The sequence below is a fragment of the Salmo salar genome, chromosome ssa01 (assembly GCF_905237065.1).
Source record: "Salmo salar chromosome ssa01, Ssal_v3.1, whole genome shotgun sequence".
NCBI classification, from domain to species: domain Eukaryota; kingdom Metazoa; phylum Chordata; class Actinopteri; order Salmoniformes; family Salmonidae; genus Salmo; species Salmo salar.
Window position 1 is genome coordinate 50,458,191 of NC_059442.1, and position 13,629 is coordinate 50,471,819.

General features: G+C 44.5%; 2 protein-coding genes across 6 annotated transcripts in view; one reads left to right on the plus strand and one right to left on the minus strand.

Moving 5' to 3' along the window:
* Positions 1-5,312, plus strand: part of prom2 (prominin 2) — a 34,683-nt gene extending 29,371 nt beyond the window's left edge. For all 4 annotated transcript variants that reach the window (XM_014199004.2, XM_014198994.2, XM_045718940.1 and 1 more), the window contains 4 exons: positions 297-365; positions 582-671; positions 769-881; positions 4,844-5,312. In XM_014199004.2, the coding sequence (XP_014054479.1) occupies positions 297-365; positions 582-671; positions 769-881; positions 4,844-4,895 (324 nt within the window). In that variant the 3' untranslated portion in view covers positions 4,896-5,312. The remainder of the gene's footprint in view (positions 1-296; positions 366-581; positions 672-768; positions 882-4,843) is intronic.
* Positions 5,313-6,924: 1,612 nt separating this feature from the next.
* hps6 (HPS6 biogenesis of lysosomal organelles complex 2 subunit 3) lies at positions 6,925-13,262 on the minus strand. 2 transcript variants are annotated; one of them, XM_045718955.1, is made up of 2 exons: positions 12,350-13,262; positions 6,925-12,266 (listed from the first exon to the last, which is right to left on the minus strand). In XM_045718955.1, the coding sequence occupies exon 2, from the start codon at positions 11,976-11,978 to the stop codon at positions 10,128-10,130; it is 1,851 nt and encodes a 616-aa protein (XP_045574911.1). In that variant the 5' UTR covers positions 11,979-12,266; positions 12,350-13,262; the 3' UTR covers positions 6,925-10,127. The 2 variants fall into 2 exon arrangements, with proteins under 2 accessions (XP_045574911.1, XP_014054496.1); XM_014199021.1 differs by having other exon boundaries at positions 6,925-13,262.
* Between the last annotated feature and the right edge of the window lie 367 nt (positions 13,263-13,629).

Here is a 13,629-nt window from a genome sequence, read left to right on the forward strand (position 1 = left end):
CACGAAAATAATCCTTTACAACCAGAAAATGACATCATATGCCATTTGGGTTTCTTTCCTAGAAAGATAAACCATTTCATCTGGTTCATGACCTCAGGTGTTCTGTACAGTAAAGAAGGAGAGATGGTAGCACCACAGCCATTACTCACATCTTAGCCCACAGTCACACAGCCCACTTCACATAGTTAAAGGGAGTTCCACCTGATTTTCTGCTGCAAAGCTCCACTGATTCTCATGACTTCTGAGTCAATAGAGAATGTATGAAATTTACACTTGTTTTTCTTTCTTTTTCTCAGGCGAGTAGGGGGTTCCTAGACTGTCAGATGGGGTACTTCACGAAGTATGCTGACTGGGCTAACCTCACGGTGGGTTCACTTAGCATTCTACTACTACTGTATCACTGCATTGCTGTATCTTGTGTGTGTGTGTGGTTTAATTTTAGGTTCCTATGTGTGTGTGTGTGTGTGTGTGTGTAGTTTAGCCTCAGCCTTATGTGTAAGAATGTGTGGTTGTGGTTGATGTAAAAAGGGCTTTATAAAATACATTTGACGAAATTTGATTGTGTGTGTGTGGGTATGTAGATCACTCAACAGATTGGTCGCTGTGGCCCAGTGGCAGAAGCTGTGGACTCAGCTGAGGTTGTAGTCTGCTCAAATATGGTGGAGTCTCTGGTGAGAAAATGATTTCATGCACGCACCCACGCACAGAAAATGATACACTGCGTTAATCTAATATTGTTCATTAACCTACATCTGTGTTTGTGTCCAGAATGCGTTCTGGTTCAGTCTGGGCTGGTGTATGATCTTCCTGGTCCCCAGCATCATCTTCTCCATCAAACTGGCCAAGTTCTACAGGAGGATGAAGCACAGCGATGTCTACGAGTGAGTAGCAAACATATTTACACATATTTACACACATACATCAGATGATTGTATTTATGTACTGGGCGGGAAATACTCATTCAGAAATAAGACCAGGGCCCGTATATACAGTGGGGGAAAAAAGTATTTGATCCCCTGCTTATTTTGTACGTTTGCCCACTTACAAAGAAATTCTCAGTCTATAATTTTAATAGTAGGTTTATTTGAACAGTGAGAGACAGAATAACAGCAAAACAATTCAGAAGAACGCATGTCAAAAATGTTATACAATGGTTAGCATTTTAATGAGGGAAATAAGTATTTGACCCCTCTGCAAAACATGACTTAGTACTTGGTGGCAAAACCCTTGTTGGCAATCACAGAGGTCAGATGTTTCTTGTAGTTGGCCACCAGGTTTGCACACATCTCAGGAGGGTTTTGTCCCACTCCTCTTTGCAGATCTTCTCCAAGTCATTAAGGTTTCGAGGCTGACGTTTGGCAACTCGAACCTTCAGCTCCCTCCACAGATTTTCTATGGGATAAACCCCTACAACTCATCCAGAACGCCGCAGCCCGTCTGGTGTTCAACCTTCCCAAGTTCTCTCACGTCACCCCGCTCCTCCGCACACTCCACTGGCTTCCAGTTGAAGCTCGCATCTGCTACAAGACCATGGTGCTTGCCTACGGAGCTGTGAGGGGAACGGCACCTCCGTACCTTCAGGCTCTGATCAGGCCCTACACCCAAACAAGGGCACTGCGTTCATCCACCTCTGGCCTGCTGGCCCACCTACATCTGCGGAAGCACAGTTCCCGCTCAGCCCAGTCAAAACTGTTCGCTGCCCAGGCACCCCAATGGTGAAACAAGCTCCCTCACGACGCCAGGACAGCGGAGTCAATCACCACCTTCCGTAGACACCTGAAACCCCACCTCTTTAAGGAATACCTGGGATAGGATATAGTAATCCTTCTAACCCCCCCGGATAAGAGCGTCTGCTAAATGATGTAAATGTAAATGGATTAAGGTCTGGAGACTGGCTAGGCCACTCCAGGACCTTAATGTGCTTCTTCTTGAGCCACTCCTTTGTTGCCTTGGCCGTGTGTTTTGGGTCATTGTCATGCTGGAATACCCATCCACGACCCATTTTCAATGTCTTGGCTGAGGGAAGGAGGTTCTCACCCAAGATTTGACGGTACATGGCCCGTCCATCGTCCCTTTGATGCGGTGAAGTTGTCCTGTCCCCTTAGCAGAAAAACACCCCCAAAGCATAATGTTTCTACCTCCATGTTTGACGGTGGAGATGGTGTTCTTGGGGTCATAGGCAGCATTCCTCCTCCTCCAAACACGGCGAGTTGATGTCAAAGAGCTCCATTTTGGTCTCATCTGACCACAACAGTTTCACCAGTTGTCCTCTGAGTCATTCAGATGTTCATTGGGAAACTTCAGACGGGCATGTATATGTATTCTTGAGCAGGGGGACCTTGCGGGCGCTGCGTGTTACCAATTGTTTTCTTGGTGACTATGTTCCCAGCTGCCTTGAGATCATTGGCAAGATCCTCCCATGTAGTTCTGGGCTGATTCCTCACCGTTCTCATGATCATTGCAACTCCACGAGGTGAGATCTTGCATGGAGCCCCAGGCCGAGGGATATTGACAGTTCTTTTGTGTTTCTTCCATTTGCGAATAATAGCACCAAATGTTGTCACCTTCTCATCAAGCTGCTTGGTGATGGTCTTGTAGCCCATTCCAGCCTTGTGTAGGTCTACAATCTTGTCCCTGACATCCTTGGAAAGCTCTTTGGTCTTGGCCATGGTGGAGAGTTTGGAATCTGATTGACTGATTGCTTCTGTGGACAGGTGTCTTTTTTACAGGTAACAAGCTGCGGTTAGGAGCACTCCCTTTAAGAGTGTGCTCCTAATCTCAGCTCGTTACCTGTATAAAAGACACCTGGGAGCCAGAAATCTTTCTGATTGAGGGGGGTCAAATACTTATTTCCCTCATTAAAATGCAAATCAATTTCTAACATTTTTGACATGCGTTTTTCTGGATATTTTTGTTGTTATTCTGTCTCTCACTGTTCAAATAAACCTACTATTAAAATTATAGACTGATCATTTCTTTGTAAGTGGGCAAACGTACAAAATCAGCAGGGGATCAAATACTTTTTTCCCCCACTGTACAGTACCAGTCAAAAGATTGGACACACCTACTCTAGGATTTTTCTTTGTATTGACTATTTTCTACATTGTAGAATAATAGTGAAGACATCAAAACTATGAAATAACACATATGGAATCATGTAGTAACCAAAAAAGTGTTAAACAAATCAAAATATATTTTATATTTGAGATTCTTCAAAGTAGCCTACCTTTGCCTTGATAACAACTTTGCACACTCTTGGCATTCTCTCAACCAGCTTCACCTGGAATGCTTCCCACATATGCTGTGCACTTGTTGGCTGCTTTTCCTTCATTCTGCAGTCAAACTTTTCCCAAACCATCTCAACTGGGTTGAGGTCGGGTGATTGTGGCGGCCAGGTCATCTGATGCAGCACTCCATCACTCTCTTTCTTGGTCAAATAGCCCTTACACAGCCTAGAGTTGTGTTGAGTCATTGTCCTGTTGAAAAACAAATGATAGTCCCACTAAGCGCAAACCAGATGGGATGGCGTATCGCTGCAGAATGCTGTGGTAGCCATGCTGGTTAAGTGTGCTTTGAATTCTAAATAAATCACTAACAGTGTCACCAGCAAAGCACCCCCACACCACCTCCTCCATGCTTCATGGTGGGAACTACACATGTGGAGATCATCCGTTCAGCTACTCTGTCTCTCACAAAGACACGGCAGTTGGAACTAAAAATCTAAAATTTGGACTCATCACACCAAAGGACAGATTTCCACTGGTCTAATGTCCATTGCTCGTGTTTCCTGGCCCAAACAAGGCTCTTCTTCTTATTGGTGACCTTTAGTAGTGGTTTCTTTGCAGTAATTTGTCCATGATGGCCTGATTCACGCAGTCTTCTCTGAACAGTTGATGTTGAGATGTGTCTGTTACTTGAACTCTGAAGCATTTATTTCAACTGCAATTTCTCAGGCTGGTAACTCTAATGAACTTATCCTCTGCAGCAGAGGCGGTCCTCATGACCTGTGGCGGTCCTCATGAGAGCCAGTTTCATCATAGTGCATGATGGTTTTTGCGACTACACTGAAGAAACTTTCAAAGTTCTTGAAATATTCCGGATTGACTGACCTTCATGTCTTAAAGTAATGATGGACTGTCATTTCTCTTTTGCTTATTTTAGCTGTTCTTGCCATAATATGGACTTGGTCTTTTACCAAATAGGGCTATCTTCTGTATACCACCCCTACCGTGTCACAACACAACTGATTGGCTCAAATGCATTAAGGAAAGAAATTCCACAAAATAACTTTTAACAAGGCACTCCTGTTAATTGAAAGGCATTCCAGGTGACTACCTTCATGAAGCTGGTTGAGAGAATGCCAAGAGTGTGCAAAGCTGCCGTAAAGGCAAAAGGTGGCTACTTTGAAGAATATCAAATTTAAAATATATTTTGATTTGTTTAACACTTTTTTGCTTACCGCATGATTCCATATGTGTCATTTCATAGTTTGATGTCTTCACTATTATTCTACAATGTAAAAAAATATGAAAAATAAAGTAAAACCCTTGAATGAGTAGGTGTGTCCAAACTTTTGACTGGTACTGTATATACACAAAAGCATCTCAGATTTCGAGTGCAGATCTAGCATCAGGTCCCCCGCCCGCCCATAATCATCTTATTATCTTATTATTCGTTAGGATCCGTTTTGCCTTTTAGATCACATGTCAGCACTCCTTCTCTGACTTTTTGTGAACACGGGCCCAGGACACTATGACTCTGACTGAAACGTTGTTGTAATAAAGCTGGTATGGGAACAATATACAATCTCTCTTTTTGTCTTGTCTCATCTCTCTCCCCATAGAAACCACATAGCCATGAACATCCTCCCCCAAGCCCAAGTCAAACCCTACTGAGCTGGGTGAAAGAGAGGACTGGCAAGGGATGTTACTGCTCTCAGGGAATAGAACCAGGGCTCTGCCACTCCACCCTGACAGAGGGACATGAATGGGTCTAACCCTACATGTACCACCTGAATAATGATATGATATATTTGATATATCAAATAGGGTAGGTACAAGTTGCCGGCTTCAACATAACGTCTATAATCATGTCATTGTGTTTGTCTACAATGTCATTGTTTTTGACATTTATATATTTTTCTTTTAATGAATGATATTGATTGAAATATTTGATTCTGCAATGATACAATTTTGTACCAGACAATGAGTAGGATATGTTAGGAAGCACTTTAGTAGGTCTGTTGCTATAGGAAAAACATTTCTGACATGCATTGTGCAAACTACTGTGATTAAAGATTTTCTGCAGATGGACTACGGTTTGTGTTAGCTAATTCTTTCTCAAATATATTACTGATATAGTACCTTGTGGTATAATATGTTTCTGATAGGATAGCACTAGCAGCAGTGGCCAATAGAAACGTGTTCTGCATGTGATTGATTGCTGTTTACAGGATGCAGTCTAAAAATGGTACAAATCAATCAATGCGTTTAGGTTTACAGCACAGATCCACCTGATTCAGTGAACACAACCTCTCAGCATCACGATGGGGGAAGTAGGGGAGCGAAGTGTGGGTATCAGGTTGAATTTGACCTCAATGACCGATATGAAGTTTTCTAGCCTCTGGGATCATCCTCATTCCCACTCTCTCCCTCTGCAGCAGGATTATCTGAGACAGAGATAGTGAGTCCCCATTGTCTTCAGCCAGGTGGTGTCACTTGATCAACAGTGCAGATGAAAATCTAGCGTAAGACAATAAGCGGGGCCCTCCACCACCCTTTTCCACCTCTTCTTCCCCCCCACTCCATGGTTAATGATAATTCCACCTGCATGATGATATCCTTCTCGCACACCCGAGGAACCTGCCTGTCTGCTGTGAAACAAAAGAGACGCACACACACACACACACAGTTCCATAGCCATAACAATAAGGAGTGGCATTGTTTAGTAGACAGGGTAAGGAAGGACATTTTCACACACACACACAGTATTCCCACCGCATACACGCACATTCATCCTTCGACTGGTCCACACACTAAGCTGTGTACAGCTCTAATAGAGATTTAGGCCTAGATCCAATCAGATCAAGCGTTAACCCGGCGAATGCAGACATGCGCATAGCGGATGTTTTGCCTGTGTGAACCCATTCCAGTGTTAAATTTTAAACAAGGCTGCATGGGATTTATCTTAATGCTATGGCAATGTCCGTTTTTTAGGTATAATGCTGGGAACCACTTGTGGATTTGACAGCTCCACCTCAGACACTATCCACTAAATTGGCTAAAGCAGATCTGATTGAATTGAGCCCTTGGTCATGGCTATGGCCATATTGAGCAGTGGGTCATCATGTGTCCTGAATGTAACTAGTAAATGTAGTGTTTCCTCTGTTTCTTTGACTATAATGGGTTTAAACATAGCAAGATAGCACAAACAGACCTGGCTAACTCCTATGACCTACATATGGGACCAGGCTAGTTTAAACAAAAGGTAACAATCCCAATGTTTTTGTATCTAAGAGTAAGTTGGCAATGTCAAGGGCCTAACAAACCAGAACAACGTGTGGGAGCCATGCCTTATGGTGAGGATGAGAAACTATTCACAGAACAGAAACACAGGTAAAAAAAACAAGGGCATTTCTCAGTGACATACATATTGGGCACATTCTGCTCAGGCCCGCATAGAATATCATCTCTTTACCACATCACTATGATGTAATGATCTTGTAAACTGTACAGTCTTGCACATAATATGGCTATCTGGAACACACCCATTTACACTCAAGTTAGTCTGGGTACCTGACTGTTTCTGATGTTAGCAATACTACACGGTTGCCTTGGCAGGACAACGACCTGTTAGCTAAATTAGAAATAGACTGGGAAAATACAACACAATATTCCAAAATAACAAACACCACCAGAGACCATGTGGAAGTTTTAACTTGGGTTTAATAACACTCATTTTGCATCCAAACATTTGATATCTGTGTGGCTGAAAGTGAAACACTGCAGAAGGCTAAAGTACGGCAGGTGGAATAGTCATCACAGCTGACCGGAAAAGACACAATTTGATAACAGGCAATAAAAAAGGGGAACTCCACCTGTCAAAGTGGAGCAAAGGCAAATAAACAAAGACTTCCTTTTCTGAGCACATTCACCTGTCTGGATTGAATAGAAGTATGCTAGGCAATGGTGTTTAATGTGATTTTCTTGTTCTGCTAAGGCTTTATACATCCATCCATTCCCACATACTGCAGGGGTATCAAACTCAAGTCGATGGCTGCAATCCTACTGGTTTTAGTTGCACTTATTGATTGGACAGAGAAGAGTATACAGTCTGTGATTAAAAGTAATTAAACTGCCATTGTGGCCCTCCAGGACTGTAGCTGTGCACCTGACATACTAACAGAATGTCATTACAAGTCACAGCATCTCAGGCATCCCAATTAGCAACCCTTTTCACTGGAGTGCCCTCCTCCGCAGATTTAAAAGCATAGGGCTGGTGTTACACCGATCCCATGCTCTGTTTGATATATGTGGGGGATTTCCTTGATTCCCTTCAAGGAAATGGGTGGAGAATTCCGGCAGAGTAAGTCATCTTTGGCTCTCTGAGAGCAGGCGACCAGTTTTAACTGGCCGAGTCACATGATCAGGCAAAACAAATTACCCCATGTCACTCATACACACAATATCCCATGCTTCTGACGGCTGTATCTATAAAGGTGGTGGTGGCTGCATTAGAGCAGATATGTGACACTAGGTTGTGAATGAGGAGCAGCAGCTCCCTGAAGGAACTGTCATTCCAGTAGCATTCTGGAGTGTCACTGACTGTGTGCCTTAGCAGGCCGTATTTTGTGAGCGCAGTGTTCAGTCGGTTTTAACCAGGTTAGGCTGCACCAACTTCACAGAATATATCTGGATAGGACTACAGAAATGAATAATTTCATATTCTTTAGAGGTGGTTCCACAGCTCTGTTAGCCTGAGTCCAAGATTTGTCTGTACTGTCATTCCAACTCGTATGTCACTGGCAAGACAGCACAAACATATCTGGGACTCAGGCTACTGCACTGTGCAAAACATTTAAAGAATCAGTTTGATTCAAAATCTAAATGCTAAAGAACACTTTCTATAAAATTAAAATGTAGGCACTTTAAAACAATCTTTATCCATAAGCGCTTCATTTACAAGGTTTGATCTCCAGACTTTAAAATGTTACTCAGACATGACAAGTAAACAATAGGAGGTTCTGTAATACTGACAATGAGGAAGCTACACATACAGAATGTAGAGAATGAACTCCTCTGTATGTGTAAATCATGGAGCAGAAAACAGAGAGGAGAAAGAGAGCAGAGGTGAAATGGAGATGGGGAATGTTAACAGGAGAAAGCGAGAATCCCAACAGTGGATAGACAGAGAGAGAAAATGTTAGGAGAAACAGAGGGTCTAACATCCATAACGACATTACAGTCACTTGGCCCATGCAGGGAGACGTGACCTGGTGCAGAGTGCCTAGTGTGTGTGTGTGCGATGTGCTTTGGTTTGGGCCTACCCCACCCCTACTAAGGACATAATAGCGTTACCCCAAATTAAATTACAGGAACTCGAAGACGGTGAGTCACCTCTCCTCTACAGGGCAGTTTGGTAGGAATGTACTGGGTGGAACTGGAGAAAGAGAGACTGGAGTAGACAGGGGAGATACTGAAGAGAGGGTTGAGGAGAGAATGAAAAGAGAAAAAGAGAATGCAACAAGGGTTTAAAGAAGTAGAAAGATATAAATATTCATCTACCCCTGAAAAGAAAATGTACACTTTTTTACTGAACATTTTCCTCCAAAAGCAGCTTTATATCTCTTAAATAACGTGTTTCACTATAGAACATTTCCACTGCTGCTGGAAAAGGTGTCATTACATCAATGTTATTTTCAAAACAGACACATTCAGTAAAATAGTTCATGTTTGAGCATGACGGTTGACTGACTTTATGAGGAACATACACTAAGCCCAGAAGTCACGTCCCAGAGACGAAACCTTTACCCCCTAGAGCCAAGGGTTCAAAATATTCTAAACAAATAAACATTCAACACAGAGGTTTATGGGTCAGGGTCCGATAACTGTATCACTATGGGCTGACAAAGGGCTTTCGATTCTTAGTAGGTTTAAAGTACAGTAAACCACCTGGGATATTATGACACACAGAGTTGGCGAAAGCAAAAAAGATCCAGGTTGTGTACAGTAGGCACGAATTACAAAATAACATTTTGAAGCACAAGAGGCACTACCTGAACATCACCAATGAGAATGTTCATTGTAGCTTTTTAAACATTTTCTGTTGGAAAACATTTTCTGTTTTGTGCCTGCTGAACAAGACCCACAACAATGAATGAATATTGAGCAAGTTGATGATAATAAAAAAAAAAGAGGACAGTTAATGGATTTCTACCATATTACATACAAGAATGGTAGCTCTGAGACATGCACACTTAATCATCTGTTCATAATATCAATACATACTGTATATTAGTCTATTAATGTTCTTTCCATTAAGGCTGAGTTTATCGAATGCAAGGCAACTCTTAGCTAGCGTTCTACTCTGTGTGCATTCCTGATCACACAATAACACTTAAATAACACCACATATATACACATTTTAAAATACAAAATGAAAATCAAAGAGAGGTATGTACAATGGTAAGATTTAGTAGTCATTTAATAACCTGGAATAACTTTAAGGCAATATTTTGTTCGGAAAGTAAACAAACAGTCAGCTATGATTACTCATCTGCTTATGACTGACAACAGAAAAGAGCCTCAAATGAAGCCTGCCAAAAGGAGGAGATTTTGTTTTGTTGACTGATTTTGTTGTTCAGGCACAGTCCTGCTCCAGTGTAGAGGAAGCACTTAAGATATGCTGTTCAATAGCAGATTAGACCAATCTCAATCTAACAACCCACTACTACCTATACCAATCAACTGAAATCTCAATAATGGTATCAATAGCTTTTTTTGTTATTTTTATTCTGTTAAAATGTTTTCGTAGCCAACACTGCACATCAAGTAGAGTAACATGAAGATATCGCGGGAGTGTCAGACGAGGGTTATGGGGTGAGTCCAGTGTGTGTGTGTGCGCGCGTCTCAGTCGGGGTTCGGAGTGGAGGTCACCATGCCCCCGGGGACAGTCCTGTGTTTAGATGGGTCGTGTTGATCCAAGATGGCCGCCATGTTCCCGATGACATCATTATGCTGCTGATCTAAGCCTATGCTAGGCTCGGTGGTGGACCTAGGCAGTCCTTTAGCCCGACGAGGGGGCGTGGGAGGGGGGAACGAGGGCGACTGGAGGATGTCAGCATATCGCTGGTTGGGCCTGGTCTCTCTCTGTAGAACCTTACTGAGCAACGGCTTCAACAACCCAAAGGTCAACTGGCTGGACTGGGGGTCAGCAAAGGGAGAGGAGGGAGGGATATTTGAGGAGGGGGAGAAGGATGTAGATAAGGAAGATGATGAGGGTATATTTTTCAGCACAATGTTAAGTATGGCCGTGACCGTGAGATCTTCAGGACACAGAGCCCAGAGGAGGTCTAGGTATGGATCCAGGTCTCGATGCTGGGCCACCTCACACAGTAAGGTAGTAAAGATCTCTTTGTTCAGTAAGGGACTCTGCCTGCAGAACCTCTGGGCCACTTGGGTTACCCTCTCCCACTGCCGTCTCCCCATCAAGATCCTCAGAGCCTGGAGGACCGCGTTTGGCCTACCACTCACCAAAAGGAGATCCACCTCCAAGTCCTGGTTTTGTTCATAATCTGGGTATTGTTTCAGGTCTGATCCGGGGCCAGGTAGAGGCAGAGCTGAAAGGGCGCGTTTATACAGGGGTAGGCTCTCTCCGTTCTCCGCAAATCCCCTACCTCCAGAGTAGCTCCAGGTGGAGCCACCAAGGCCTAGACCCATCCCCAAGCCTGAAGAGGTCTGCTGCTGCTGGGCTAGCTCCAGGAACCTGGGCAGCCAGCTGGGCTGGAAGCAGAAGACGGAGTGGCACAGGAGCTCGAAGACAGGCAGGGCCGAGTTAGCGGCAAGGGGGCTGGAGTTGGAGCTAAGGCTGGGGTTAAGTTTAAAACTAGAGCCAGTGCTGGGGCAAGGTTTGGGTGACTTGTGTTTAGACTGGCTGTTGCCATTGGTGTAGGGCAGGTTTACAGTGACAGTGGGGGCCTGTACAGGGCTGAGGACAGTCTTCCAGACCTCCGGGGGCACTTTAGAGGAGAGAAAGCTCTCTCCGTTGCAGCGTAGCTGCAGAGCACTCTGTGTGGCCCTCCAAGCCTGACCGGGGAACAGGCTGAAGATGGAATTGAGGTAGAGTAGAGAGTCTCGGTCGAGCTCTGATGACAAGAGGAGTCTCCCCACCTCCTGCTGCACTAGACTCTCACAAACATCCTCCACCTCCCTCTCCTTCACCAATCCCCCCTTCACCTCCTCTAGGGAGACCAGCCCCTTCAGTTCAGCCTCCAGGGATCCGAGCAGCTTCTCCTGTCCTCTCCTGCCTTCTCCCTGGGGTAACTCCACTCCCCTCTCCCCCCCGCTCTGGAGGTAGTCTCCGACGATGTTTGCCAGAGTGATAGGAGCCTGGAACATCCCTCCTCTCTTTAACTTCTCCACAGTGAGCCGAGTGCTGCTGAGACTTCTCTGTTGGTAATACTTACAGGCCTCCTCGAACACAGCCTCTACCAGTAGAGCCGCAGGGCTGATGCTCTCCCCTGTACCCAGGGACGGGGTCTTCTGCTTTGGGTCGGAGTCGTGGCCCCGGGGGTCGCCCTCCCGGAGCATCACTACAAATAGGCCGGTCTCTAACAGCAGGTGTGGTGCCTGCCTCTCAGTCCTGTTGACGTAGAGTAGCCCCTCTCTCTTCAGGGCTATTTTCTCCAGCTCCACACCACACGTAGTGTCAATCAGGTAGAGGGTCCGTCCGATGGTCAGAGCCAGGGTGTCCTGGTACATGTTCAGGCTGTTATGGGCACTGCTGCTGGCCAGGCAGTTGTCAGCTAGTTTGTAGATCTGTCGTAACACCCCATCCTTCTGTAGTAGACTGACCCAACCTGTGCTGAGCAGCAGTAACAGGCCTCCACTGCCAGTAGGGGAGTAGCCATAGATATCAGGGGGGCTAAGGGCTGATAGGTATCCCGTGCAGTCTGTTATCAACCTTCTAAAGTCAGATTCTTTAGTAGAAGGTGAGTCTTTTCGGAGGAGATTACCTTTACAGGTGCTGCTCACTCTGAATGTGTCATACTGGGGGGACCACATGAGAAAAAATTTGGAGAGGGACATGGTGGATTTGTCTTTCAAATCAGGTAGTAGGTAAACATTCTCACCTGAGCTGATGACGTTGTAGCGGGGGTTGTTGTGCAGAGCAATTTTCATGCCCCCTAAACTGACAGCCATTTCCTCCACCTCATAGGTTCGTTTGCAGATGCAGTACCTGAAGTTGTGGGTCTCATTGATAGGTGATGAGCTCTCCGACGGTGGCCTCTCCTCACACCAGAAGATGTAGTTCTGACTGGCCGAGACAGAGATGACTTTAGCCCGAGGGCTGTTGCAAAGGTCCGCTGTGTGCAGGGGATGCCATCCCCCTTTGAGTTCCAGAAATTTCCAAAACTCTGCTTTTCCATTCTCGAATATGACAGCTAACAGCGCAACACCGCCGTCTCTGTTTTTGTCGTCGAAATATACAATATCCACAATGGGCACAGCCCGAGTCAGCCCCAGATCTAGGTGCTTTTGGCTCTGGATCTGCTGCGGTCTCTGATATTTGTCAAAAGTCATGAGACCAACCTTGGGTTTGCGGAGAATGACGTGAATGTGGCGTCCATCTGGGCTCACACGCACATCTGATAGATTGTTTTTGCAACTTCTGTTATTCGAATACGTCTGTTTTAGATACTCGTTTAAATCTGTACCTCTAGTAAAGTCCACGAAAGTTGTCACTTGTTCCAACATTCGTTGCATCATGTCTACAGAGAAGAGAAGGTATTCGATGCGGCGCTAACGCTAGCACAAATCTCAACTCAGACTGCCGATGTTGCTAGCTGGAACCCGTTAGCGGTTAAATCAACCGGTTGTCGTGAGCTTTAGTAATCCCACTTCCGTCGATGTAAACCTCTCTAACTATGTAGCTAACTGTCGACATTTCAAAACAGTTTAAATCTTATGCGTAAAAGTAGTTAGCTAGCTAACAAGCTAGTCATCTGGATGCTTAGCTACCTCCTGACATCACGAGTTTATTAATTTCCGGATACAAAGATTTTTTTCCTGAAAGGGGAGGAGTGGAGAGGGGAAAGACGTAATATCAAAGACTGCATCACAGAACGTTGAACTGTGCAGGTTTTTCCATCTTCAGCTTGACTTCGTATGTGAAATTGTTTAACAGCAGTACAACTAAATAAACGCAAATGGGTGGCATACAACACTTCTAAAATGACTCCTAAAATGTGTATTCTAAAAACGTTCATCAAAATTGGGATTATTAAGTGACTGAATGACGAAATCGTTGAAGTTGACTATCTTTTGTTCTTAAAAAGTATTTTGTGAAGCGTTGAACTGTCAATCAAAGCACAACCGCAAGCTATCTTTCAAAGGGCGCGTTCGCATGCCA